The sequence below is a fragment of the Falco rusticolus genome, chromosome 3 (genome assembly GCF_015220075.1).
Source record: "Falco rusticolus isolate bFalRus1 chromosome 3, bFalRus1.pri, whole genome shotgun sequence".
NCBI classification, from domain to species: domain Eukaryota; kingdom Metazoa; phylum Chordata; class Aves; order Falconiformes; family Falconidae; genus Falco; species Falco rusticolus.
The window spans coordinates 10,438,284-10,466,062 of record NC_051189.1 but is presented as its reverse complement, the minus strand read 5'-3'; the positions used below and the strand labels follow the sequence as shown (position 1 = coordinate 10,466,062).

Genomic DNA, 27,779 nt, shown 5'->3' with positions numbered 1-27,779 from the left:
CCCTCAATGCAAGTTTCCTTTTCAAAATGTATTTATTTCTAAAGCACCATACTCCCACCACGCTGTTAATTTAAAAGGACCCTTATCCCAACACGAGAAAGAAAAAGAAAAATGAAAGCGTGATTACATTTGCTTACAGATACTGCAAAGCTCAAGTATGCGCAGAAAGTTCAGTCTTTACCAGAAACTAAATGAAGCATGAGGAGGTGAAAGAAATTTCCATGCAAACAACTGTATCAAGTTTCCTTTGGCTTTATCTGCCAGCTCCTGTAATAAGTTTAGTTTAAATGCCACAGATGCCTTTTATTTTTTTTAATGGTTGGGTTTAGATACTCAAATAAACAGGATGGCTGAAAGTATTAAGAACATAATTTACCTGCTGGGCGAGACGCTCTGCTTCTTGCCTTTGTCTTTCCCTAAAAGTGAGGGAAGAAAAGAAGCTAGTAAATCACGCTCAGCACAAGCTCATCGCATACATTTGCTAAGGCAATAGCTCAACTTACAGACATCATCTGCCACATGGAAAAGACAGCCAAAAGTAAGGTCACCAAGGATATGTTTGTGAATACGAAACTACCATGATAGCTACATTCATCTTGCAGCAAAAGCAGCAAAGGTTTCCAAAATGACTGCATCAAGAATAGCCTGAAACAAAGGGTATTCAGTCCAAAACCTAGTATTGTACAGACGGAGGAGTGAGGTAAGACAGCACACTGCACCTTTCTTCCTCCTCCCTTCTTCTTTCCTCCTCTTGTCTCCGCTTCTCCTCTCGTCGCTCCCTGTAAACATGTCGAGCAAGCTGGCCTCGCCACTGCTTCTGAAGGATTATGGCTGCTTTCTTCAGGCACAGGAACTTCTTCCTACCGCTGAACGCTCTGTAGTTCTTCTGTATCACAACCACACAGTAGAGAACCTTTCTATACCGCTTTCTGGGAAAAAAAGAAAAACGCAAATTTCTAAGGAAACAAGGAACTAATGAGCAGCTGCAAGAGGTCTCACCATGGTGACCTGCAATGAGTCCACGGCAGTAAAACAATTTATTACTTCCAGCTCTGTGATGGTTTCCCCATTCTTGTTCAAACTCTCCTCCCTTTGAGAAGAAAGGGATTCTCTCATTTCTATGACAGCACTGTCTGTGTCTTCATTAAGGAAATGCACATTACCCGTCTTACATGTTCTTATGACCCTGACAAGGAGATGCTAAAAGGACGTGCACGCATGCAGAGAAAGAATGTATGTAGATAGTCACCTCACATCTCTGAAAAGAAAGATCATGAAAAGCAGGATAGCTCTGTCATTAAAAAAGGAATGTAGTTTTTAAGTAACATACTGGTCAGAATATAACACCAGGACTAATATACATGAAGAGAAATTAACTCATATGCAAAAAAAGGTTCCTTAAACTGTCCTCAACTAATTGTAGAAAAAGCAGAGAAATAAACAGATGGGATGAGCAACTCCACCTAGTACATAATGTATGAAGCCAGGTAAACAAGTGAAGCATGAATCAGTTACCTAATGTGATGGTTCTTTAACAACCAAACTGAATAGTTTTATTTGCCTTCTCTTTTCTTGCCGTGACGAAGCAAAGATAAATCTGAATCTCAGCTGGTAACTTGGGGCAGCCTCACTAGGTGCCATTCAGCTAGAGTTCCTGCCACGGATCCAATATTATGGATACTGGCTGACCTCCAAAATACCATGCTGTTCTGTTCATTATATTAAAAAAATTCAAACTCTGTTTTGTTTTATTCATGGGTCTGGCAAAGATACCAGCTGATATTTTCAAAAGCCACTTACAGGATTTGCACACCTGGTCCCTAGGAAAAGTTAAGAATAGTGCCAGAAGGATTTAACTCCATGACACTGCATCCATTTGTTCCAAAGCTTGACTATTAATATTGCTCATCTAGTCACTTACCGGGCTGCATAACCCAAGATGTGCGCTCGGATAATCATTGCTGCCTTGGTGACTTCCACCTCTCGCTGTTTCTCCAACTTGTGTTCCAAGGACTCCCGGAGAAACACCTACACAAGAAAACCTCCAGCTTAACAACTGGCGGAGAACACCGTATCTAAAGGCCAGCCCGGGTGCTGCCGGTGCCAGTCCGAGCAGCACGCCTCAGCTTTGAACCCAGAGACAAACAGACCACTTCACATTGGGGCTGACCTGACCGTGTTGTCCTGCTGTTACACAGGGAGACAGCTGCTGGGGCCAGACATCCCACCGGAGCTGCCCACCTGCCTACAGCCTGCCCACACACCACCCCCCGCCTCTCATCCGAGCACTGACCCAGATGTTTGTCCGGACATGGCATTGACATATATTGAGCTAACCCAGCTTATTTTGCCTTAAATGAATGAAACCACTTCCCCAGCCAAGCAGAGGCGCGGAGGATGCAGCCGCCCTCTTCCGACTCCCTTGACGTCTGCTCCTTCCTGCACACCCACAAAGCGACCAGCGACCTGCTGCCAGCACTTTTTCCAGGTCTCCTCAATTTTTCTTTTCTGCAGGCTAAGTCTGCTGGTATCAGCTACAGGAGGCGACAGCCTGGCACGCTGCTGCCTAAGACAGGAGCAGCTGGAAATACCCGGCTCAGTAACACCTTGATTATCCGGGATGCGAGCCGGGCTGCACACCGCAACGTGGCAGTGAGGAAAGTGCACGGGCAGGGTGGGCTCTGCTAAGGGAGCGGGGCTTGAAGACATCTAAAAGCAGGAATGCCTCCTTGAAGAGTTTTGGGTTTTTAGTTGCTGGGGTGGGGGGAGGGGAAAAAAAAAATAATGGACTTTTGGGGGTGTTCAAGTAGAAAAAAGGTAGTTTTCCCTTTTCGTGTTTAAGGTGGTGGTGGAAAAAGGCTACCATCATCAAAGCCAAAGCAGCAGCTCTCCCGAGGAGAGGCACAGTTTTGAGTTTTGAATGTAGCTAGGAAGGGACTACATTTTACCACAACTTACCCAAAAGTAAGGAACATAGGGAGTCCCACAGAAAGTCTCAAAGTTCCAGTATCAGAGTTGCACTGGGCAGCTCCTTCTGTATAAAGGATTTGTATTTACTCATGGAAAAAGACTTTTCTGTCACTCAGTGGGCAACCTTTCTTTGCTCTACGCACATAGGCTTTAAAAACACAACAAAATTCTGCTTCAGAAAGGCACTCAGCTACCTCCTGAACAAAAACGGATGTTAAAGACGTGCCAAGCCCAGGCTAATGCCTTTTCCTGAGCGGGTGCACCGCAGTTTGAGATATAAAAGACAAGGAAAAAAAAAAAAAAAAATCACACTGAGGTTAAATCATTTCAGTGGTGTTATTACCCCTTTTAAATAAGACGGGCAGGACTGTGCCCCATCCCGTGTTCAGTCTGACACCAACGCCCCCTTGCTCTCTTCTACAACAAGCTGTTTATGAAGACTCTTAAAAACGCACCAGCAGCTCCTGGGGGAGCTGAGCCCAGCCCCCAGTGAGGGAAGTTACCACAGAGCCCTGGCTCCTGGCGACGTCTTGATGAGCAGCTGGTTAAAGCAGTTTCAGGTTCTGATAAATATATGTCCCAAAGATGCCAGAGCACTGTCTGGGGTCTGTGCATAAATACTGTTAATGTGCTATATCTGAAAGTATAATGGGAAGCACAGCCCAGCTCTGCGGCCAAACGTTATCGCTATGTTACTTGTAAGCCATTGTCTACGCAAACGGGATGAAAGATGACCTCAGCTGCCACCAGAACATTTCAGATTGTATCCTCACAATAACTGTAAAATGATTAAATCAACTTCCCCAATAGCATCTCTGAGGCTCCTGAAGCTTACAGAGGAATGGAGGAAACCCTTCAAAACTATGCAGTTGTGGGGAGAAGAGGATGAGGAGAAATGGGTGTTTCACACAGAAATCAATCAGATTTTACAAAGTATTTTTGCTATTTCATGGTAATAATAATATGATAGTAATTTTTTTCAGAATGGCAACAATTGACAGGAAAACCGCAAGTGTACACATAATTCATCAAACTTTACTTCTGGATCTGTTTTTCATTCTCTCTCCACTACAGAAGCCCTGGGAGGACTAACCGGAGTTACCCAGAGAAAAAAAAGAAGAGAAAGCCATCTGCAGAGGCTGGGGGGGATGATCCTTGATGGTGCTGGCCTGATGTTTGCAATCCACTCTCCAGTCTTTGCACCAGGTGTTTTTATTATTTAGGAAACCTCAGATCCTGCAGGGGAATCTTCTCCTGAGCACACAATGCCTTGACATCATTTGTTAAGCCCAAGAGCACAAATTCACAAGGAGAGAAGCTCTGCACACAGCTGTTGTCCAAAATCAAATTTGCAAAAGAAGCATGCAAAACCACCTGGATTGTTTTATTTTTCAAATTAAAATTCCATTATTTTAATTACAATAATTTAAATTTTTTTTGGAAGAAAAAGAAGTTGTGGGCAAAGTTTAGGTTGTCTGTTAGGACACATATCAAGGGTTAACTCTGCCACATGAACACCGGCTAGAATTCCTCTCCCCGATTTCAGCCCCTGAGCGGGTATCATGCAGCTGGGTTTACTAGCGTGAGTGGAGATCCCTAAAGAACAAAGTGCTACCTCACATGCTCGAGACTTCTAAAAATGACAAAATCCAGCTACCGCTTTTTCAGTTCTGATCCTTACCAGCACTATTACTTACGGGCAGTGGCAGAAAATCCAAGTGGACTCTTTCTCCATGAGTGAAATCACCAGCCAGTGTCTAGTCTAAGTGCCTCAGACAGCAAATTTCTCAGCCCAATCATTAATTGTTGCTATAAGGTTTTCAAGAGCACCAATAGGCATGCACAGCTTCTTTTAAGGCCAGAAGTAATCACCGTTACAACTACATTTCTGCAGCTGTGGAGTCTAAATCTAAAGCTGTCCCCTCATCTTTGTATAAGCACCAGCCCCACAAAAAGCACAGTCAGATTATTTTACCTTATTTTTTCCAAGCTGCCATTCAGTGCTTGTGTTGTCATACAGACGAAGCAGGACGGCACATTTCTCATTTAAATCTTCAGGCAGCGTTAAGTTTCTCATGAGGACTTTATACCTGGCAACCAAAAAGTATTTATTACTTTATTGAAGAGACACATTCTGGTTTTGTCGTATGATTTTTTTTGTTGTTGTTATTAGATTTTCACTTTATTCCTCAACATGGGAACACGGATTTGGTACCTGTGATTCATCTGAATGCACAAGTCAGTGTGTTTACCTTTTATAAAAGTCTTGAAAGGGCCTCCGGACTGGGAAACCAGCCCTCCGAATCCTGACCGTCTCCAACATCCCAGAATAGCGCAGCTGGTTAAGCACCACTGTCTGATCAAACTGGTCTGGCATCTAAAACGTGCAGGTGCAAAACAAGGATTTTAATAGCAACAGTTAGAGATGTCAGGGGAAATATACAAAGGGCAAATTATATGAATCTGAAATGCACAAAGGCTAAAAACTGGCTACACAATGCCTCAAAGGCCATTAGCAGTTCTGAGCATATAAAAATGTATCTACAGGATGGATATAAAAAGGTAATTACACAACATCATTTCCATAGACACAACATTTACAGCCATGTAATCCAATCAGCACTCTCTCTCCATTGCTGTACAGGAAGAAATGACAGAAAGCAGAACAGGCAGCTAACAGGTCAACAGCTATACGCCCCACTAATGTTTTTCTCTAGCAATTCAATTTTCAGTCCCTGTAGGTGACCCCAAATGTTGAAGATACACAAATACAGTGGTTTCAGGAAAAAAAAAAAAAAAAACCAAAACCAGAAAGGCAGAAAAGATTTAATTTTTACTGTAGTGATGATGCATCTACTATGGACAGGGATGGAAGATTACCAGTGGTACCTCAAACCTGAAATAAGTGATATTTCAAAGAGTTTCTATTTGCTGCTGTTCTGAACAGCAGAAATATTTCCAGCTGTAAACAAAAATACTCTGCTTATCTGAAATAAGTTCCCGTTTAATTTGCATGCAGTTCTTTCAGCATCATTTTTCATTTAGAAAACACATAACCCTACAGATACGCAGTCATGAAAACCTGTGAATACTGATGAGTATGTTCCTGCCCTTCAGAGCTTTGGGAATCCTCTCATCCCATCTCAGAATCCCCTGACTCACCTGTGCTTTCACCACACTTTGAGGCAAACCAGCCACAGCCATGCAAAGCTACTCAGGATAGTGCTAATTGCTGCCTTGCAAAATGCTGCCAACCCCGATACCGAAACACCACCACATGTAAACACACCATTTAATTCATCAGCCTAAACGTCCACTTTAAGCCACCAGCTGACTCTCCTGCACAGTCATTTGCAGGGCTGGAGAGAACAGTGCTTAGTATTTTGCAAGAAGTTCAGAAGATGGGATCTCACAGATACAGTTGATGGTTTATATAAGATCTGAAGATCTTCAGCTGATAGAAATGACAGCAAGATCAAGCCCCGAGCAACTAAATCAGAGAACTCCCTTGGTATTTATTAACTGGCTTTAATCATGCCTCTTGTCCGACTTAGCACATAAATGACTCCCCCAAATTTTAACTTATCAAAAATACTTTCAGGAAAGCACAGGCTCAAAACTTCATTTAAAATAGCCAGTTTAAATTCTTCCATCAGCACCTTTATCTATAAAACACAGCACTGTGTGCTAGTGGTGATACCTCAGAGCTATAAATTAGGTAGCTTCAAAAATACCGATAGATTAGCTTCTACCTCCCCCTCCTTTAAAACAAAACGTCTACACCAAAATGTTGCTATTCTTCCTTTCATTAATTTCTCTTCTGGAGCAGAGGTGAGAGGCTCCTCCGTAGATGCAGCAGCCCTTCTGCACCCAACTGCTGTGGAGCCGCACGGGCAGACGTCTCCTCAGCACCCACTGTTCCCTCAACAGCAAAAGCCTTTCCAACCCCCTCCTTTAGGACAGAGGCTAAAACTCATATGGAAAACCACCACATCATGGCCCTTCCTCCACAGGCAGTAGCACTGAACAAAAATGAAAAAAAAAAAATTGCGTTTTAAACAGTGTCTGGTCACCCTGGTGAGCCCTGTCCGGGCTGGGGTAGGTAGCACTGTGTGTGGGCAGGACCTGATCCCGGTGGGGGCTGCGGAGAAAATCTGCCACCACCAGCAGATGCTTCTGCCTTCCCTTTGAGACGGGTGCTCTGTGTCCCAGGGAGACCCAGGAACTACACCAGCTCGGCACCACTCTGGCTGTGGTTACATTAATGGCCCTGTTACAAATGTGATTTAACATTTTATTTCCATACCCACACGTATAAAAAATTAACATTCCGGAGGGGAAAAACGCCTCTGCAAATGATGCAAACAGGCTCCTCTTTCTCAACAGTGTGTTTCATTTGGATTTTGCCACCGCCAGTAAAATACACCACCAGCAAAATCTTTGGTGTTTCTGCGACCACACAGTACAAACGCTTACAATCGAGGTATCGATGCTGTCACGACTGGTGTTGCCACCAGTGCCTTCCCAAGGCGCCCGCCCCGCGGCAGGCAGGTGTTAGGGAGCTAGCCCTGCAAAGCCACCCTTTGAACGTTGGCCCACACGCCCGCCTGCCTGCCTGCTTCGGGGCAGGCGGCTGGGGATGCCCTACAGCAAAGGGAGGGAATGAACACAGATGCACACACAAATCCCGAGGAAAAACATACTCACTTTTCGACTCATGTAACCCAAGGCTGATGTGTGCCACAAGCGGACGCAAGTCAATGTATCTTCTTTCTTTGCCACTACACCTGCGTTCAGTCCTTTTACCCCACCCATTCACCACTCAGAAGGTGATGCTCTTTACAAGACTTGCACACAAAACTATTTTTGGTGTGTTCAGGTGGGGAGGCAAACGCATGGAGGGGAACGGGGACACGGCAAAGCAGGCAAAATTTTGGTGATGTGACAGGTGACTCTCACCAGGCAGCCTCTCCCTCTGCAAGGGAGCACCTTCTGCTTTGAGAGCCAGCTGGCTGCTGCACCACCTCACCTTTTCATTGCCACCCTCAGTCACTTAAAAAGTGGGAAGTCAGCCACACAGCTGGCTTGAAAGCTCATGTTACTTTTAAAAGAACCCACTTTCTCTTTTTATCCCTGATTTGAGTCACAGAGGAAGCAACAACGTTTTCCTGACCTTTTTCCTGCAACTACAGAAGTTAGAAACAGCCCTGCTCTGGGGTGGGGAGGATGGACTGTCACACAGTCACCTACTTCAGATACCTACATTTTTAAAGAAAAGCATGAAACGCTGCAAGAGTTGTTAACACAGTATCAAAGCAGGGTAACATAAAGACCATCGCAATTTTAATTACATAAGCCTGCTCCTTCACTTTACATTACTGGTTATTTTTAATTACTCATAGACACATGAGGCTATTAAATTGGAGGGTCAAATACTGTCCTGGTGTATCACTGGAATTACGTCTGCAACAAGTCTGGCTGCTTTGAGTAAACCGGGGGTAGTGGTAGAGATGGGCTGGACTCATCTCTTACACTTATCAACATGGAGTACGAGAAGATAGCTCCCGTCACCTGGGGCTCTTTGACTTGAGCCATCACAGCAACTCTTCACCCCTCAGCAAGGAGGAGAGCTGCAGCCAGCCAGAGAGGGAGCTGGAGCCCTAAAATGCATCCAGGGTTTCCTGCATCTAATGAAAAACCCAGAAGAGGTAACACATCCAGCATATCCACGTTACAACTTGGCGATATGCTGCACCTCGGGTAGTTCTGCTCTGTGGTTGAAGTGGATTTCAGCCTCAGTCGTATAAACATCTACAGGCAGGGACAACCTTAAGCATAACTTCCAGTTGGCAGGCCTCCTCATACATAAACAAATCGACTTTATGTGCATTTATTGAACCAGAGTGCAAGTCCTGTATATACCCCACTATTAAACAGCAGACACTTCTGAAATGGAGAATGATGACCACCTCCACTTGAACGATGCTCAGTGCAGCACGAAGGAGTTAAACTTGCAATAGTATAAAACCCCGTGCAATGGGTTACCTACGCAGATGATACTCAGCCTTTCGTCTTTACTGGTGCTCCTTTAGGCTTCCCGTGGTAAGCAAGCTAACTTTCAGATTTATACCGAAGCAACAGAGGACACGACTCATCTCTGGGGTCTGCTATATCTTCACCAGTGTTGCTGTAAAAACTGGACTTGTTTCACAAATGAACACTTGTGAAGCAATTGTATTCTGTAGGAAAACTTCAGATAGACAACAGACCCACAACTGATTTTAAAACAGTATGTCTTCCAAAGTAAAAACCTGCATTAATCGCTAAAAGTAAGGCTCCTGCGAAATAAGATCAAATTTATAAAAGAGAAGGCAACAGAAGTCAACTGATACCTTCCAAAATTGTCTGAGAGATGCAATCAACTCCAAAACAACTCAATTTTCAATAGATATTTCACTTTTACCAAGGAATGACAGCACTAAACCACTCCAACGTGCAAAATTGCCAAACAACGGCTACACTCACATGGGTCACAGCCACGTTATGGTGCTGAGCAACATCAATGTGTAATTCAGAGCTTTAAGTCAGGTCTGGTTTACTTGATAAAGGTGGTTTTTGTGGTGTGCTCCTTCATAGCACAACTTGTAATTTACCACTTCCTGAATCCAAAACTCTTCCCTGAATTTGCGCCAGACAGCACCGACCAAGGCTTTCATGCAACATCGAGTCTCTGCTGGCAGAGACTGTGGCTCCTTAAGCTGCTAAATGCTTGCTCTATCTGTTGTGAGCCTCCTAAAGGGCAAAGCTTCTGCCTGCAATCCCAAGAAGCAGCCATTAGGACAGACATCTAACACCTACGCATAATTTTCATGATAAAATAGTTCCTTAGATTACAGTCTGACTAAGGCTCAAAAAACACCATCCCTTTTCCCTGGAGAGCATCCTTAGTGGAGACCCCAAGTATCCAAATAACACACGCACACAGCACAACATTTTTTTTGTTCTGCACATCATTTGCTCCGTTCAAACGCGGAGGATACCTGACTTCCCCCTGGGGAATTCCTTCTCCCCCTGAACTGCTGGCTGCCTCAGAAGAGTACAGGCACAATAATGACAGATTACAGCAGCCTCACAGATTTTATGTAGGCAGGAAGAACTTCACAGGGAGATTGAGGAAAAAAAAAAAAGAAAGAAAATAACCCCAGTCCCTTGTCTCTAGATTTCTCTGTGAGAACTTGATAAGGACTATGCCAGCCTTGCTACTGTGTGTTAAAAGCGTTCCTTTTCCTGGTTTACAAGAGTGTTTTGTGGAAGACAGGTACAGAGCAAGAAAAGATGAAAAACAGGTTAAGAGAATGTGAAAAAGTATTTTTTTATTTAAAAGCCAGTAACTTTTCTCAATGTCTTAGTTTTGGGTTTTTGTTTGGGTTTTTTTTTTTTTTTATATCTGCTTTTTTACTCCTAAAATGAAGTCTTGGCAATTTTACTTTGGAGAAAAACAGAAATTAAAAAGAAGTCAGTCTTCTCCTGCTTTACAGTGGGTTTTGAACTTGTTTTTACATCTAGACATGTACTGATACTTCTTCCGAAATAGGGGGGCTTACTAAGCCAGATCTTTCTGAAACAGACCCCAGTGTCTTCTGATCTCAAGTCACCAGCTCCACGATTCAAAACCAATGCCAGGCTTTCCTCCCAGATAAATCTGCAAAGCGTAAAACAAATTAACTTCTAACATATAATCTAGCTGAACTGATATGAATATTTCTGCATGCCCATTGTTTGGTTTTTTTAAACCACATTACGCTCAGCGATTCTTATCCATATGTACTGCTCGGCAACCTATACTCCTGCTGAGGATTCAAGACGGACAGTAACCTGAAAGAAATGAAATGCCTGCACCCACAATAAGAAAATGTGCTGGAAACCGAGGACGGGCAGGGCTAGGGCAACCCTCCTGTCAAATCCAGTGCCACGCTGGTCACCTTCCTACCTCCAACAAACCATTTCACCCCCTGCTTTTTCAGCCATCAGTTCTTCAGTCGCTTGCACCGTAAGCTTTGATGGGATGAGTTTATACAAGAGTTTCAACCTCAGAATTGCTGCACTTCCAGCGCAAGGAGCACTAAAACCTGTGCGCATCCTGCCGAAGGACCTGGAACATAAGGTCCCACTGACCTAAGAGCACATTTATTCCAAGGAAGGAAACCACCACGGTCTTTTCCAGCACACAGCTAGCTCTAACTGGAAGAGGTTCAGGTCAAAACGGTTTTGGTGTTTTGTTTTGGGTTTTTTTTTTGATGCCTGCTTTGTTTTTGAAGACACTCCCTTACCGTCCCAGAGTATTTGTGTCCACAAATGTACACCCTAAGACTATAGAAGAATAAAACCAAAGAACATGCCACAGCTAAAAAGTTTATTTGGCATTTCTACTGTATGGCACTGCCAAGTCAAGGAAACCTGAAATAACAGCATTTTACACATCCAAAGTTCTCCTGGCCTTTATCCACACACCCACCACAAACCCCCACAAAAAGTCTTTAAAAATTATGAGCACTGCTGGTGGTAACTTGCTAGAGAAAGAGCATGGGTATATTGCAACACTTGTGCCTCAAAAAATTCTGCTGCAAAGTCCAGGCCAGATTTCACTGCAAACTCAGTAATGATATGCTGGCTCTTTTACACAGTCTCTACAGGTCTGAACGTGAAAGTACTGCATTTACCAACAGCAAGTGTTTGCACGATTATCTGATCTTCTCTTAAACTCCAACTACTGCGTATGACCTGCATCGCTCATCTTCCAGACCTAGGTATTTCAGATAAGAGACAGACTTCAGAATTAGCCACTCTCGTGCCACAGGTTAGAGTTGCCTGAGCTAAAAATAATACTGCACAGAAGGACCACTGTAATTTTAGAGTTCTTCCACTGTACCAGAACAGTGAAAGGAGGAGACTCAATAAACTAATGTGAAAATGCTTTGGGATTTATATTCAGCCTGCCACCCAGCTTACTTTACAAGCAAGGGCATCACAAGGATATTTTAAAGACAGCAGCCCATTTAAAAGCTATGAAGCAGCACATTACCACACCGACCATTTGCACTAGTGTTCATAGATTTCAGCTTGGTCAAGACACTGCTGAGTTACATCCATCTACAAAGATGCTGTAGTCATACTTCAGGTCCCACTTGACTATGTATCGGAAAGGTAAGAGCTGGAACCAGCCTTGCTGTTGGAGAAAAGATGCTCAAATGATTCTGACTGGCTTGCTGCGATTTCATGCTCTCATCAACAATGATCAATGTACTCACAGTCCTGGAACTACTTAATCTACTTTTTATTAGTCATTCTCACCATACCCTTGCATTTCAGAGTAATTTTCTTTTTGTTTGGTTTGTATGGACTAAAAGCTATCCCTGAGTAAGCACACAACAGTCTCTTTATGAACCCTCCTTTCTCAAGGTATACGGAATTTCCTCTCAAGGAAGACAGAATTCGTCCGCCTCTGCCGTCATGTAAGCCCAGAGGAATGTTACCTCCTCAAAATGACACTGCTATTTCTTAGACATTGGTTATAACTTCATGGAATAGGAATGAACTGTTAAAGACACAGCCTTGAACATCATTTAAGTTTTGTAAGTGCACATTTAGAGTGTTCTCTGTGACTGCCTGACTTTTCAGCTGAAGCGCTTTAAAGCATTATTCAGGGAGGCCATTGAAATGCATAGCAAGTCTCACTGGCTGTTTGCTCCTGAACAGCAACCGAAGGACCATCCATGTGAGACAGACAATTAAGAGCATTTAGGAAAAGAGGGATTTAAGGTTTTGAAACCGATCTGGCAGGGTCTCGCGCACTAACAAGGTGGGAGCCGCAGCACGGACCCAGCTGGCACTTCTCATGGGCCCTCCTTCTCCACCGGTGAGTAATCTGTTGCCATCTCATCTGAGGTCATCCTCACTAAAGCCTCCCGTCCCTGCAGACTAAACCCCAGCCTGGCCTCATTTTCCCCAGCTGTGACAGGTCAGCAGGCTTCTCCTGAAGAAAATCAATCAGGCTGCCTGATAGCCACAGACGTACCATGAAGAAATGTGCTGTGAGGTACCAACTGCAGGGACAGCTGTCCCTCCTTACCAGCCCCATGTCAAGACAGCCCACACCGATGTCACCACTGTGCATCACAACGGCACAAAAACAACCGCACACACGCCTCGGTGTCTGCTGAGGCTGCACGCAGACCAGCTGCAGATGCTGAAACCCTCATCAGCAATGACCAAGTAACTTACATGGACTGAGACCCCATCCTTATTTTTCTCTCTCTCTCCTCCTTTTTTTTTATTTTTCCACTGTACTTTCACTCCTCCATACAGATTTTTCATCCATGCCTTACAAGTTTTTTTGCTATTTGACAGTTTATTGGCAGGCTGGGCATATAAATCCACCTCTCTACTAAAAAGCAGTAAATCATGTTTTGAGGATGGCTTCTCTAACATGATTTCTTCAGATAACTGTGTTTAGTATTCAAGCATTTATTCTTGAACGATATTAAGTTTCATCAGGGGATAAAAGATTAGGATGAAAATACCTGAGAGAACCTGTTTAAGATTAATTTAGTCTTGCATCTTAATAGTCCGACACAGTTGTAAAACCTCTTCTTTCAACAATCTGTCTAAGAACCTCCTAATACCTACTGTAGTGTTACTACAAGTAATCTCACACCCGAATATGTGAAACCTTCCACGTAGCTAGCCCCCGCCGAAATGCTAACAGGATCACTTCAGCAGTACATCCTGAAACAGTATTGCAGATAACTTCGATTCACATTATCACAACTATCCTCATTTTCCCTGGTGACACAAAAAACTGAGCAACCTTTTTTTCAGACTGCAGCTCCACTTGGGGGGAAGAGAAGGTAACAGGGATACTGCCTCCTCCCCTCGATTGCAGGTAAGTAGAAAAGAGAAGGTGGAAGAAGCTCATTTCCAGCCACAAGAACTCACGACGCAGGGTTGGAGGGAGCTAGCATTGCACTCCACAGAGGGACAAGAGACATCAGCTCGTACAGCACAAGAAGAGCAGAAGAGGACTCTAAATCCAAATCCCACTTTATTCTCTGCTTCAGTCCTGGGCACCCACCTGCTAGTTCTCTAGATCTATAGAGAACAGATCGCTATTCCTTTAGGACAACACGCCTGGATACCATTAACATCTTGAGACTTTTCTGTTTTGGGGCACTGCTTTAAAGAGAATACTAAAAATTCTCTGATACTTCAGAAGTCAGTTCAGTGATCTGTGGGCAAACCTGTGCTCCTAAGCCATGTGACTGCTACTGAAATTTTGCATCCCATTTCAGAGCACAATAAGGGAGACTGCTACGTGGGAAACTACTTTAGGTAAGAGCCGTAAGAACAAACTTCTGAGTAAAAAAAGCAGTAAGTGACTTCACTAAAAGCCCTGAGGAGCTCATCGATGAAAAAGCTGAGAGGCCTTGACAGTAATCTGTGAGTGGCTAGAGCAAGAGCATACGTTCCACAACAGTTTCTAGTATACAGCAGATAAAGACATAAAAACCACGAAAATCAAAGCAAGACATATTCAAACCAGAAGGCACACCTTTTAGTCACCGAGTGTATTCATTTGAAGAGCTTACCCATGGTGGTGGGACCATCTAAAGCCACCAGACACTTCAAAGAAAACACGGGATGTCCTCCTTCTTCCAGTAGGCGTTCAGATGGTTTCCTTACAGGTTGCCACACAGCAGGTTAAGACTAAAAGATCTAACTAGTCCCCCTTCAGCACGCCAGTTGTGGAAAAAAATAATTACTTTTATTTATTTGAAGAAGCTTAGGGCTGTATCCTGTAACCTCTGGTACCGGGACTCCCAAAGACAAGCTCTACACCAGAGAGAGGAACAAGACACACAGCTACTGGCCTGCAGTGCATGGTGCAATCCAGAACTGTGCTTCCCACACGCAAGCTTTGCCTTGGCAGGAAGAAAGTTCATTACTTATGCAAGTATTTCATGGTCCACCAAGGGAAATTTGGCCGAGATTTTACTGCTGTTGATTGCCTATGAAGACAGAGGCTGCAGTGCTATGGACTAGCTTAGATGAAGTCATTACAAAGTGTTCACATATTCATCATGAAACAATAAAAAAAACCCTCCGCATTATCAGATCCAATTGTTAATACCGGGAAAAGCCCTGGAACAACCGTGACCTACACCTCTGCAAACTATAAAAAAGTTTGAGTTTGCCTTTAATTAAGTGTGGAGTGTACGTGGAGGGCCAGCGACTTCCTAGCTAAAAGTCAAAATCAGATTCAGGTAAGGTTAACAAGTATTTTATTATTTATAATAAACGATTAGCAATTGATCGTACCGCTCTTTCAATATCGAGGCCACGAGCAGTTTCTCCTTCTCCAATGCTTTTTGCCCTTGCAGGCGGCTCATTCCCTCAGTGGCCCATAAAAGACGCCTACAAAGCACAAGGCTGATGTAACACGCAGACTTGCTGCTCAGTGCTTTCCCAAGCAAGGAAATCTCCCGGTGCGATTCCTATGCTGAAAAAAATATATGCTTTTATAAAATTATCTCCTAAGGAGCCCTTTCTCCCCTCCTTCCTGTATCGAGCCTTTTGTTTGAAAGCCGTTAACGGGAAATCGGCCAGGCCTATATCACAGCCAATATCTGATACGTGTAAATGAGGAACGCCACAAAATATTCAGCCGAACAGCTTTGGGTTGCTAGGACACTGGAGGTCGGGCAGCACTGAAAGGGCAGATTATTCCCACCCCGGCGTAGGCACAGGGCTCCATTCATGGCAGGGCTGCTGCTGCCTCTGGGCTGCTGCTGCCTGCACGGGTGCCGCTACCCGTCCCTCGCCAGCGCCCCTGCCACCTGGCTCCCCGCGCCCACCCCGCCAGAGCGGCCAGCGTGCCGTGCACGCCTCTGCACCAAAAACGCCCCATCGGGCTGCACATGGCCCTTGCTGCTTTTCATCATCTCCGAGGGCTCGTTTCAACCTGGGGGACACTGGGGGGTTGCCCGAGAGCTGCGCTGCAGCAGACTTGCAGCGGGTGGTCTGGAGGTCAGCTTTAAGTTTTAGAAGCGTGAGGAAACCCAGAACACTGCAGTTAAAATACTTTTTACGCCTAGAAAGGGGAAATTCAAGTTTACAGAAGGTGATGGGGATCCCCGTGATCAGCGCAGGTGTCTACCTGGCTGACAGCGAGAGTTGTGTGATGGCCCAGATAAATGACCCAGCTCAATCCCATGTAAACAGTGTGTTCATTACTCCTACATCTTTTACCTCAGCAAGTCTCAGACAGCGTCTGCCTAACTTTGGCGTTTCTCCTAGAATTTGGTCCTTTCAAGCTGCTGCTCTTGTGTACCTACACATTTTTACATTATAAATTCAGGACCTGCTTTGCAGATCTGCAACTCACTAGACAACAAGACACCAAGACCAGTGAAATGTGTGTGTGTGTTTGCAGGGAAGGGACAGAAAATGAAGGTAGTTGTTTGTTCTTTTGTACATTCATTTCACAGAAAAAGGCAACAAATACCTTCTCCTTGGACTTTGTTATAACACAGCAGTCCCACCCCATCGCCCCATTAAGAGTCAGAAAGTCTCCTGCCGGGGTTCTTTGATGTTTCTGAGAACCACATCAAAATCAAATTTGGTATTTCTGATATACTGAAATTTCCATCGTAACCCAAACAAAAAGCCCCTTTACTGATTTCTTCATATGTTATATAAACACAAGACGGAGGAGCTCTGCACCACGCCAAAGGCACAGGTGAATCAACATCACTTGGCTAGAACAGCAGGTAGCTCCTGTGCTTCCTGCAAGCATTGTAAGTCACTGCATTTAGTAGGTAATAGAAAAAAATGAAAAAAAAGTCATCTTATTGCTATAGACTATATAGTGGCAATCATTAACGCTTGCAATGAAAGTCACCACATATTTTTCCCCTCACAAAAAACCTGCACCAACTACTTCTTCATTCCAATTCCTATACATCTGTGAAGCAAGAGGTAACTATAGAGCAAATTAACTGTATTAGCATGGTGCAAGTTACCCAAAACGGATGGCAAGGAACCTCCCCTAACACCAATATGGTTATCAAACTACTAACTGATCTAACGACACACACACATAAACAGAGAGAGAGCGAAACAATGCATTATAATAGATGGTAAAATTACATCAGGACCTAACTAATTTACATTCAACTACCTTCTGAGTGATTTCATTATGATGCCACTGTTCATTTCCACAAAGCCTGCAGAACTGACAGGCAGGGACGCTGGTCAATGGCCCTTTGTTTCACTAAGGCTATTTCCATCTTAGTTGTATGACGAACACATTTGGTTGTCTCTATACATTTTTTTTAGATGATCCTGTGGAGAAAAGCTCTGCCCTTACTTCTGGTTTTACAATCTACTGCAGCACATTTAAGCAAAGATATGGCTCTTCCTGCCCCAGAAGTGGATTTTTCTATCCCTCTTCCCTGTTTTCTGATCATGGTGAAAACACACCGGTGAGCCTCCATGATCGGTTTCATTGCTGACATACCAGCACTACCTACATTCTCCTGGGACTGGCCAGCAGCATGGACTCCATGCAACTGGAGCGACAGTTGAAACAAGATGACTTGCAACTTCAGGCTGGGTATGCAACTGTAAGGAGCTGCACACATGCCTCACTCCTCTTCAAAGCTGTGGGACAAGAGGCGCTGTGGCTCCAGCTATGCTGGTACGTGCTGGTCAAAGCAGCGTAAAACCAGTAACAACTTAAGCAAAGCATTTAAATGTGTGGTTTGAGCCCATTGAGGCCAATGAGATGTACGTGCCCTCCAAGAATGGGGCCGATTTGAGACATGCTATGTTCTGCACCAGTGGTCACAGGGAAATGGCAATTTTGGATGGCTGAACAGCCACTTCTCCCCTGAGAAATTCCTAGGCTGGCTTAAGTATACAACAAAACATAACCCTTCATGTCTGAATCAGAAAGAGACACTGAAGACAGAATCAACCTTCCTAAATGCAACTTCGTTTGCTATGCAAATTGTTTGCTTATATTAAAAAATTATGTGAAGTGAATTTAAGCACTAAACCTTTTAACAGAAATAATCATTTCTTCCTTTGAAAGACTACTTAATTTATGAGGCTGGACACTGTTCCTTTTTGGCTAAATATGCACAAATGGTGTGGCTGGCAAGCTGCAGATGGACGTACTCGTCCTTTTCATGCTGAATCTGGGGCAGCCATTCATTCGAGAAAGCCAGTATCACAGAGGATTTGGCATTTATCTGGCTTTCTGAAAGGGGATGTCTCTCTCAACCCGTCTACTTTATCTCTGCTTGACTATTAGAAGCTTTGAGATCCCCCAAAGCCCCTATGTACCACATACTTCGTGATTATGATGTCTAGATCTACACAGACTGAGTTTCAAAAATGCCATGATAGATTTCATCGTGTAAATGGTGGAAATACAGCACAGCACTATGAGTTAGGTGACAGACTTGTCTTTTCTACACTAAACACTGCACAGTGTTCACAGGTGTATGGGACAATCCAAGGTGGCAGCTACAACAATAAACTTCCCAGTGTCCTGAATGATTTACAGAGCGCATTGGGCTTCCTGGCTCACCAGCAACTTCACAGACCTGAAGAGAGCGTAAGCTCACCCTGTGCTTGGGACTGAACAACAAAAGTAGTAACTGCCCACAGAGCCCGAGGAGTTGCGGTGCTACCACCTCCCTAGCCCAGCTCTCTGTTGCCTGAACACGGAGCGCACATCAGGAACGTGGAGGAGAAAAACCATCAGCAGCAACCTCAAACCTCATCATGCATCAGCCAAAAACCTCCTGTACTTTAGGCTGACTGCCGTCACACAGCTATGACTCAGCTGATGTCCTGAAACATGGACTTTACAGCTACTACATTCCACTCCATACAAATGAAACCACAACCTCACTTCTGTAATTCTAATGACAGTGTTAGGAATGGACCTGCCTTGCTTCCTAGGCTTATAAACTGGCTAAAACCACCAGAAACAGTAAATTCTGGGTGTAAGTTAGACAACAAAGATAAGATGCTTAGATGTGCTTTCAGGAAGCATTTCATGTTTAAAGTTTAATCTTACGAGGTGATAGCAAATGTTCTGAAGTGTACTTAGTCCTTGCAAATTCATCACAGAGAGGTTTTCCCCCTATGAAGGCTTTGCTCCTTCTCTGCATCCTGTGACTGAATACAGAAAAGCCACATATATACATATATATATATATACATGAACAGACAGATACAGTTAAAAGTAAAAAAAAATTTAGCAACTGACCCAAACCTACTCTTAGACAATATTACATTCTGCTCTTGACACAGATTCTGTGTTCCGAGGGTAGCTCTGACGAAGATCTGTGAATAGTTGGGACAGTACTGTAACTTTCAGGTAATTCCTATCAGTAACCTAGCTGTATTAGAAAAAAAAAAAATCATTATGCTTCCATTTATGTTACAGCTTGTAAATACATTTTTTGAATATGCCAACAAAGTAGAAGCAAAACAAATTTTACCTTTTTTGAATCTAACAATCTAACCAGTTTTAGCGGAAGAAATACTGAATACGTATATTTGATGTTCCACACAACAAAAATACCTACTTTTTGACCTACTACCACTGTTACCATTAAGGTTTAAGAGGACACCTCTTAACATCAGTGAGAGAAGAACAACTACAAGTTATGAGAACCCCCTTTCCCAGTCCCATAGGCACTTTATCAGATGCTATCTCCTTCATCTAGATTTGCAAGGCAAATCTAGGGTTGCTCTTCTTGAGACCAGAATAAAACTCCCATAGACTTCAATGATTCAGGATCAAGCCCATTCCCTTCATAACAGGTTCTCTCAAGCAATTTTATCCTAATTTTCTACCCTGTGGCTGAATTCTGATGTCTGCAGAGGCAAGCTCTTTAAGTGGGAAAGCAAGAAGTAAAACACAGATCCCAGCAGCAAAGGCAATCAGCGGCGAACAGAGCTATTTTACCTGCTGGGTTGGTTTTGGGGGGTTTATTTCATTAGGGGCAGAAGCGGGGAGCTGACACAGCAAACAAAGTCAAAATATACTTCTGTTGAGGTATCCTTTCCATTACTACTGCAATTATTATTTTTTTCCAGGTGTATTCCATTTCCTGCATTTCTATGGCATAAAAATTACTGTCTCAAATGTGCCCCATCAAGTTTCTCCAGTAAAACTACTAAAGTAGTTTAGACTTCTGGGTGGCTGCAGGTATCTTGCTGGACTCCCCCCACCCCAAACACACTCATCCCCAGTGTTGCTTTCTCATCATGTAATCAATGCAAAACTACAGCCATGCCTTATGCCTTAATAAATTACAGGAATACTATTGTCTTAAAACTTTACATAGCTGGTTTTCCTGAATCTACACCACAGACTGCTGAACAACAGAAAAGATCTTTCTCCAGAAAGCAGCCCGTCACTGCAACACAGGTCTTCCCCTGGCTCCGCACACACAGCTCTACTTCTGCTGCCTTCTTCCCTGCTCTGTGAACAATCGCCCCTTTAACTTTCCAACGGAGTGTGATTTATTAAAGCAGACTGCTTGGCAGCAAAGCTCTCCTGGCATTCGAAAATATGATTAGACCAGTAAATTTTGTCATTTTTTCACAAACTTGATTCTGCGTGCATTTACCCTCTTTAAAAGAAAATACAAGCCCAGAAACATTTCCAGTACAGCTTCCCTAGCCAAACCCCAGGCACTTTCTTTCCCTACAAGTCCACCACAGCTCCAAGTACGCAAGATTAAAATTATTAAAAAACCTGCATGAATTAAGCCCCTTACCTTTTAAGGCTTTTTCACCCTTCAGCGTTCACCCATTGTGAAAAACTGAATCTTTAGCAGTTGCAGCTATGCACACACACACAGACACACACACAGACACGCACAGAACAGGGCTTTCTTCAGCTCACTGGTATTTCAAGTCTTTCATGTGATATCTTTGGCTGTACTTGCTTAATTCATTCCTGCTGCTACTCAAAGGAAGTCAAGCCTAGTGAGGGCTGGCTCTACAGCAATCGCTGTAGATATTCCTGACTAACAGGACACAAGGGCTAATCTCACCTTATAGGCACCAAGAATGTAAATATATTTCACAGCCAACAAATTCCTAAACCTTAAGAGATAAAATGCACAAAATGCCCTAAGACACAGTTTAGCAAGGGAGTTACGGACGTTAAAAGTTTTTGCTAGAGAACAATACTCTGTACCCCAGCGATGCTTTTGGAGCTCTAAGGATGTCTATTTATCATGGACTGTGCATATTCCCTTGGAGTAGTTACCATGAGAACACAGCAAACAGGATTTGAATGTAAATTGCCATCTAGAGATGTGGGGGGATTTTTTTTTTTTGTAGTTAGAAAACTTACAAAGCATGATAAAGTACACACTGTCTCTGCTCATACATTTGCATGACAATGCTTGCAATTCAAATACTCGGTAGAGTGCACAAGAAGGAAGAAAAGCCAAGTTCTTTGCTCAGTCTTTATAAAAAGCAAATACTTCAGACTTGGGATCAGTAGCTGCAGTTCTGTGAATGCCCATCTATGTCACACAATCACACACGAAGGAATTAGTAGAACACAAAAAATCTATCAGGTGGAACAAAATGCAGAATTATTGCAGTACTTGGAAGTCAGCTGGAGGCGGTAAGATCCTCTGCTGCTGACAGTCTGCTGCAGCAGTCAAAATTCTTCTCGCTTCTAAATACTACACCAAACTACACAAATATTGCACTTAAAATGCCTAGGGGTGGGGTATTTTTAATTTTCCCCCAGAATCGTTCTGGTACTTTGCCATTTGGGCCACCTCCTCCCAAGTTCCCCCTGAAGCAGCCTTCGCTCCCCATGCATCCCCCCACCCTGCTCACAAAAGCACACTGCCACAGTTACTACCTGAGATCCAAAAATGACTCCTACCACTTGCGGACAGAGTCCTACCAAACAGTCTTTCTGGGAAACTTGGCCAACTGTGCACGTACGTGCTGCAAAACATGCAAAAATCTGTTTGCTTGCACTGCCTGGAGTTTGATGCAATCTTTACAGCACAGCATCTGCTCCCTCCCCGGCAGCACCCCATCTCAGCTCCATCCCCAGCCTTAAACACCTCAGTTTTAAACTCCTTACGCCACTGAAAGACAAAGGCTAATACACTTAGCAAAGAGATGCCTAGTCAGCCCTGCTTAGTAAACAACAAACCTTGATGAAGAAGAAGAACATGCCTGTCTGGGCGATTGCCTGGAGAGTGGAATGACCTACTTCAGCGCAGCAAGCAGCGACGCTCCGAGGTGGTGACAAAGGGACAACCCAGTGGCTCCCGGGGAGCATAACCGACAGCTGCACTGCAGGAGTGACGGGAGTGATCTTTCGGAGGCGACACCAAAGACAGGCGCTGCCTGTGCAGCATGAAATTCTGTGCAGGAATCGTCTTGTTCTTTCAGCCCGGGATTCAGATTCACACGTAACATTACTGCCGGCACTTTGGGAGCAGGAGCGACTGCTCTCCTCACACCCACTCTCCTTATCACTTTTACCTAAGAAGTCTTCTAGCGCCTGACCTAATTACTCGAGTGATGTGCCAGAAAATGATGCAGCTGGGACATACTCCACAAGTCCCAATTTGAAGCTATGTAATTCTACAAAACCCAAGGCGACAAGATCCAGGTAGCTGAATTAAGCAGCATTGGCCTGGCACAATGCCACACCTTACGACTGCGCCTTCCTGATTACAAACAATAAAGCCTTATGAACTAAAGGGCTAAGGATAAGTAGTTTGCCTTTGGCCCCATGCACTTCTTGGCCTGTGAGATAGGGCCAACACACTATGTTTTTGGGAAATGGCTGCTCTGCTCCCAAAGGATGAGCCTGAACGGCAGCTCCCGGAGCCTGACCCACACTGCCCCAGCAAGCCCGATCTGTGCTCGGAGCCTGTGGCTCTGCTCCCTCCAGAAGCAACGACAGCAGTAATTGGCAGCCAGAAAGCCTTCTTATAACACGTATTTATTGAGAACAACTGAGATTAAAGAGAGATTTTTCCAACAGGCAAGAAGGATCTCTAATACAGCTTTACAGCTGTAAATGAGCAGTGTTAGACCGTAGCTTTCTACAAACAGCACCGAACACCCCCAGCAGCTGTTCCTGGGCCATATAATCTATTCCCTTCACTTTCGAAGTATGACAGAGTAACTATTAAAGTGATGATCAGGCTTTCCCTTCCCTTTTTCTTATGGATAGCAAGTCAAACATACCCTGTGATCTGCTAGCTCCCAGCATCAGAGAACATTTCAGTTTCACTGCAGAAGGGCCACCCCAGGGCTCTGCAACCAAGTGAACAAACCATAAAGGCGCCTCCATTTAGGGCCTGACACTTTTTAGCTTTTAACTGCTGGGCTCAGCATCTTTCAAAACCCACAAAGGCATCTAGTCCCCAGTAAGGAGTCCCAGAGTCTGCCAAGTGACTGAGGCTGGTGTATGAAGCACATACTTGGTATAAACTGCAGTAGGATGTGCATCGAAGTTTGAAGCTGGACTGTTTTATTAAGGATAATTTTTTAAAATAAAGACACTTAAAAGTAAAGCCTTATCCAGATGCTTAGCAACCCTGTGCTGAAGGTATAGTAGAGTATCCTTGAAGCTCAGTCTCCCTCCCTGCATCTTTTAAGGTCTTACATCGGTGCTGTCCTCAATGCAGCAGCATTAGACTTGCACTGTTCTCATCCATGTATTTCTGCAAAAAAATCTCTCTACCAGTCAAACTCAGTAATTCATACAGTCAGGTCTCAATATGACAATATTGCAATTCCAGCTTGACAACCAGCTCACGTACTGCGTTCACTGAACTCATACCTGCTCCACACCCTGCACACAATCATCCTCACAGATGGGGCCAAGCTGTTTTCTCACTGTTCCTATGTACCACGTTCCTGAGTTGTACTCCTAAGTGGTGTTTAGGTTGGTATCATGCTATACTTAGGTTTGTAATGATTCAGAGCTATTTTAAGAGCACAAGTTTAATTCAGACGCCAAGCGAAATAGGTTTGCATCTTATTTTGTACTAGGGGACATACTGCTTGCTATTCCAGGGCGTCTCATGGCTATTAATGACCTACGCCTCAAAGTACCTTGCAGGTGCCAATAGCCCTGCCTTGATCCCTTTAAACGGCTCTGTCCCCAGAAGCGATGTTAGCAATCTTACTGCCTTGATAGTAATTTTCCCAGAATGAATATGGAGCATGATAGGACTCCTAAGCAGCAGTAAACCTTACAGAATTTATTACAGATCTTTCTCTACAAGTCTTCCTTTGAATTGCGAAGTTATTACTAGTTTCACTTTTTCTGTTGCTCCCTATAACTCCTACCCTGCAGTAGGTTTAATTTTGTCTTAATTCTTTGCCTTACCTAATTAAATTTTAAGATTAAAACAATTAATATAAAAAACCCCAAACTGCAGAGAAACAGAACTGTCCCTTCAGAGTTCACAAGCTTCAGAGACGGCAGCTTTTATCCTGCTCCTGGCAAGACCATCACTGCAACAGAGGAACGAGACAGACAATAAATGAGCAGACAGGGAGGTTAGTAGACACCCCGTGGTCCTGTTCACGTGGTACACACCAACACAGGTTTCCTAACAAAAAAAAAAAAAAAAAAAAAAAAAAAAAAAAAAATGACATTCTTGTCTACATCAAACATTTCATGCCAAATCTAACAAAGCCAGGATTTTGCCCGTCAGGACCAAACTGGACTTAGATCTGTAACCAAAGAGAAGTGGAAGCACCTATCTACCTGCATGAGAGAACAGCCACGTCTGGACCTGCCAAAGTCTCAAGAAAAGGGAATTACAGAAGGAAGCTGTAGTAACTGAGGTTTTAAGAGACCAGCACAGATGAGCCATGCAGATGCTGGAGGCAGGGGCCACTTGCAATGATTATGCCAATGTATTTTCTGAAGAAAAGTCCTAAATGGAGAAGGGACCTTGAGCATGCACTTGAGTCAGTCTGCCTGAGGCTCACTCCTTCTGGTCAACAGGAAAATTTCTGCCTCTGAAACAGCTTGTGTAGGAAGTTCAGATCTTAAATTTACCCTGAACTGTCTCCTGAGCAGCACCAAGGCTTAGCAACTTCATTAATAGCAGCAAGCTGGAAGAAACATCCAGCTAAGTGCTGTAGCAATGAATGGTTGTAGCTTGCTTTAAAAATACAGTCTCTTTTGTTTTGTTGGTGGGGGTTTTTTTGGTTGTTTTTTTTCTTTTTTGGGTGGGTGGAGTGGGTGTAGTTGCTGTTATTTTTTGTTTGTTTTCATGTGTTTTTTGGTTTTATTTTATTTTATTAAAGGATAGATGGAGACCAGAAAAGGCAAGGTTGCACAGAGGAATCATCATTGAGTAGAGTAGGAGGCAGGAAAAGAAACATGAGACTAAGAAATAGAGAAAGATGTGTCAAAGTTCAACAGGATGAAACGACACGTTGTTCTGCAAGCTGCACTGAAGATAAGGGGAGCTGAGGAGAAAGACCCTTCATTAGCAGAAAATACTCATTAAGCATACCACGTGGAAAAGTTTCCATGTTATAGCTAGTTCAGAAGAGACTGGAAACTGTGAAAACAGATACACTGATTGTTTGAGGGTCTCCCAAAGATTAATGAGTCCTCTGTTCTTCTGTCTGAGGCCTGCTTGCTGAAATGTCTTGTGACAAAAGGTCATGTACTCTGTGCACTCCCTTTAGGGAACTGCATTAATGAGTGTAGATCCTGCTTTGATATGTAGATGTTCAGTGGTTTACTGCGTATGATGAATTGTTTTTGCTTGCCACTGTAACATATTTAAAAATTAAACTTTTGTTCAATTAAAAAATCAAATAATTACTGTAAATCATCACATCTCTTATCCAACATGAATATACTTCAATGCCTAGAAGAGCAGAGAAAGTAGTCTGATGCATGTTACGCTCTTCAAAGGCTTGAATTTGTCTTCTGTCTGCTCAACCTCATTCACCTACAGAATTCAAACATACTTCCAGAGTAAAACAGCTCTTGAGCACCACCAGCTCCTCCTCTCCAGAGTTACAGGGGGTGCTCGATGATAGGTGTGCCACCTATTCGTACCCAACCCAGAGAGCAACGAGTAGCTTCAGTGGCTTTCCTCCTAGTAACACAACTTCAGTGCTCTGCTCACCGAGTCTCTCTGGTCCAGCTCTCCTTTAACACTGCATATTTCAAAAAAACAACTAAAACACCCCCTCCTTTCACACCATCAGAAACAGTGTGGCCAGCAGGACAAGGATCATGCCCCTGTACTCGGCACTGGTGAGGCTGCACCTCAAATACTGTGTTCAGTTTTGGGCCCCTCACTGCAAGAGGGACATTGAGGTGCTGGAGTGTGTCCAGAGATGGGCAACAAAGCTGGTGAAGGGTCTGGAGCACCTGAGAGAACTGGGGTTGTTCAGCGTGGAGATGAGGAGACTCAGGGGGCACCTTATTGCTCTTTACAACTACCAGAAAGGAGGTTGTAGGCAGGTGGGTGTCAGTCTCTTCTCCCAAGTAACAAGCAGTAGGACAAGAAGAAACAGCCTCAAGTTGCACCAGGGGAGGCTTAGATTGGCTATCAGGAAAAATTTCTGCACTGAAAGGGTGGTCAACCATTGGAACTGGCTTCCCAGGGCAGTGGTAATCACCATCCCTGGAAGTGTTTAAAAACCATGTAGATGCAGTGCTTAGGAACATGGTTTAATGATGGACTTGGCAGTCCTGGGTTAACGCCTGGACTTGATGATCTGGAAGGTCTTTTCCAACCTAAATGGTTCTATGATTTGTAATTTGGCAAGCACTGCTTTAAGCACTTTTTGAGGAGTGACGTTTTACCATTCTGTATCACCATCACTGCAGAGTAAAACCTACGGATGGAAAACACAGAGGAAAAAGCTCAGTGAACTTTTTTTACTTTCTTTCAATCCCAGTTTCTCTGTTTCAGCGGCACATCGAAATTTCTCAAGCAGTTATGCTTCTAACCAACCCTGCACAGTGAGTCACGTACACAGCAATCCCTGGTAGCCCATGCACAGCTAACATGTCTCTGAGCCATGCTGGTTCAGAGCTATGCAAACTGACTCACCTGATTTTCCTGTGTCTAACTGAAAAGAAGCAACAAGTTGTATGACAGGATAAACTATGAAATGTTAAACGTGATGTGCAGCCACAGAATGCAGCTGAGCTAGGGAGGAGCCAAACGCCATTCACATGCCTGCTTCTGTACCTGCACTGCTGCAGAAGGAGAAACACCAGCAACGTCACAAGACTGGCACTAAAAATCAGTGTCTGTGAGACCTGGGGGGGAACAGAGAGCAGTGTACAGCAGAGGAAACTTAAAATAGTGGATCCCAAAAATGCGCTTTGAGAACACTTTCCTGAGGGAAGAATGCCATCAACAAGTAGTATATATGCTTTCCTTCTCATTTTCCATCGTCTTCTACTGAATCACCTGCGGTAGGTAAGCCGTGTGACCCTTTTCTCTACTCTTGTTCTTCAAACAGGATTTTTTATTTGGTATAGCCACTGAATCAAGTTAAATTTGCAATCATACTGAAGCAAATGGGAAACAAGGACAAACATTTTTGTGTAAGATTCAGTGACATTTTATAAGTACTTTGAAAGGGATTGTCTACAGGAATTTCCTAATCTGTTCCTGCATGCACTCCTGCAATTACATGTAGTTTCCTGAGACTGAGGCTGTCTCAAGCTCCTT

At 43.8% G+C, this 27,779-nt stretch overlaps 1 protein-coding gene across 1 annotated transcript in view; it reads right to left on the bottom strand.

The window, feature by feature from the left end:
- The window catches only part of MYO10 (myosin X), a 168,725-nt gene that overhangs the window by 28,670 nt on the left and 112,276 nt on the right, over window positions 1–27,779 (bottom strand). Inside the window, exons 20-24 of the mRNA XM_037379036.1 lie at window positions 5,223–5,347; window positions 4,946–5,060; window positions 1,922–2,028; window positions 720–929; window positions 377–416 (exon numbers count right to left, since the gene is read on the bottom strand). Of these exons, the coding sequence (XP_037234933.1) occupies window positions 377–416; window positions 720–929; window positions 1,922–2,028; window positions 4,946–5,060; window positions 5,223–5,347 (597 nt within the window). The remainder of the gene's footprint in view (window positions 1–376; window positions 417–719; window positions 930–1,921; window positions 2,029–4,945; window positions 5,061–5,222; window positions 5,348–27,779) is intronic.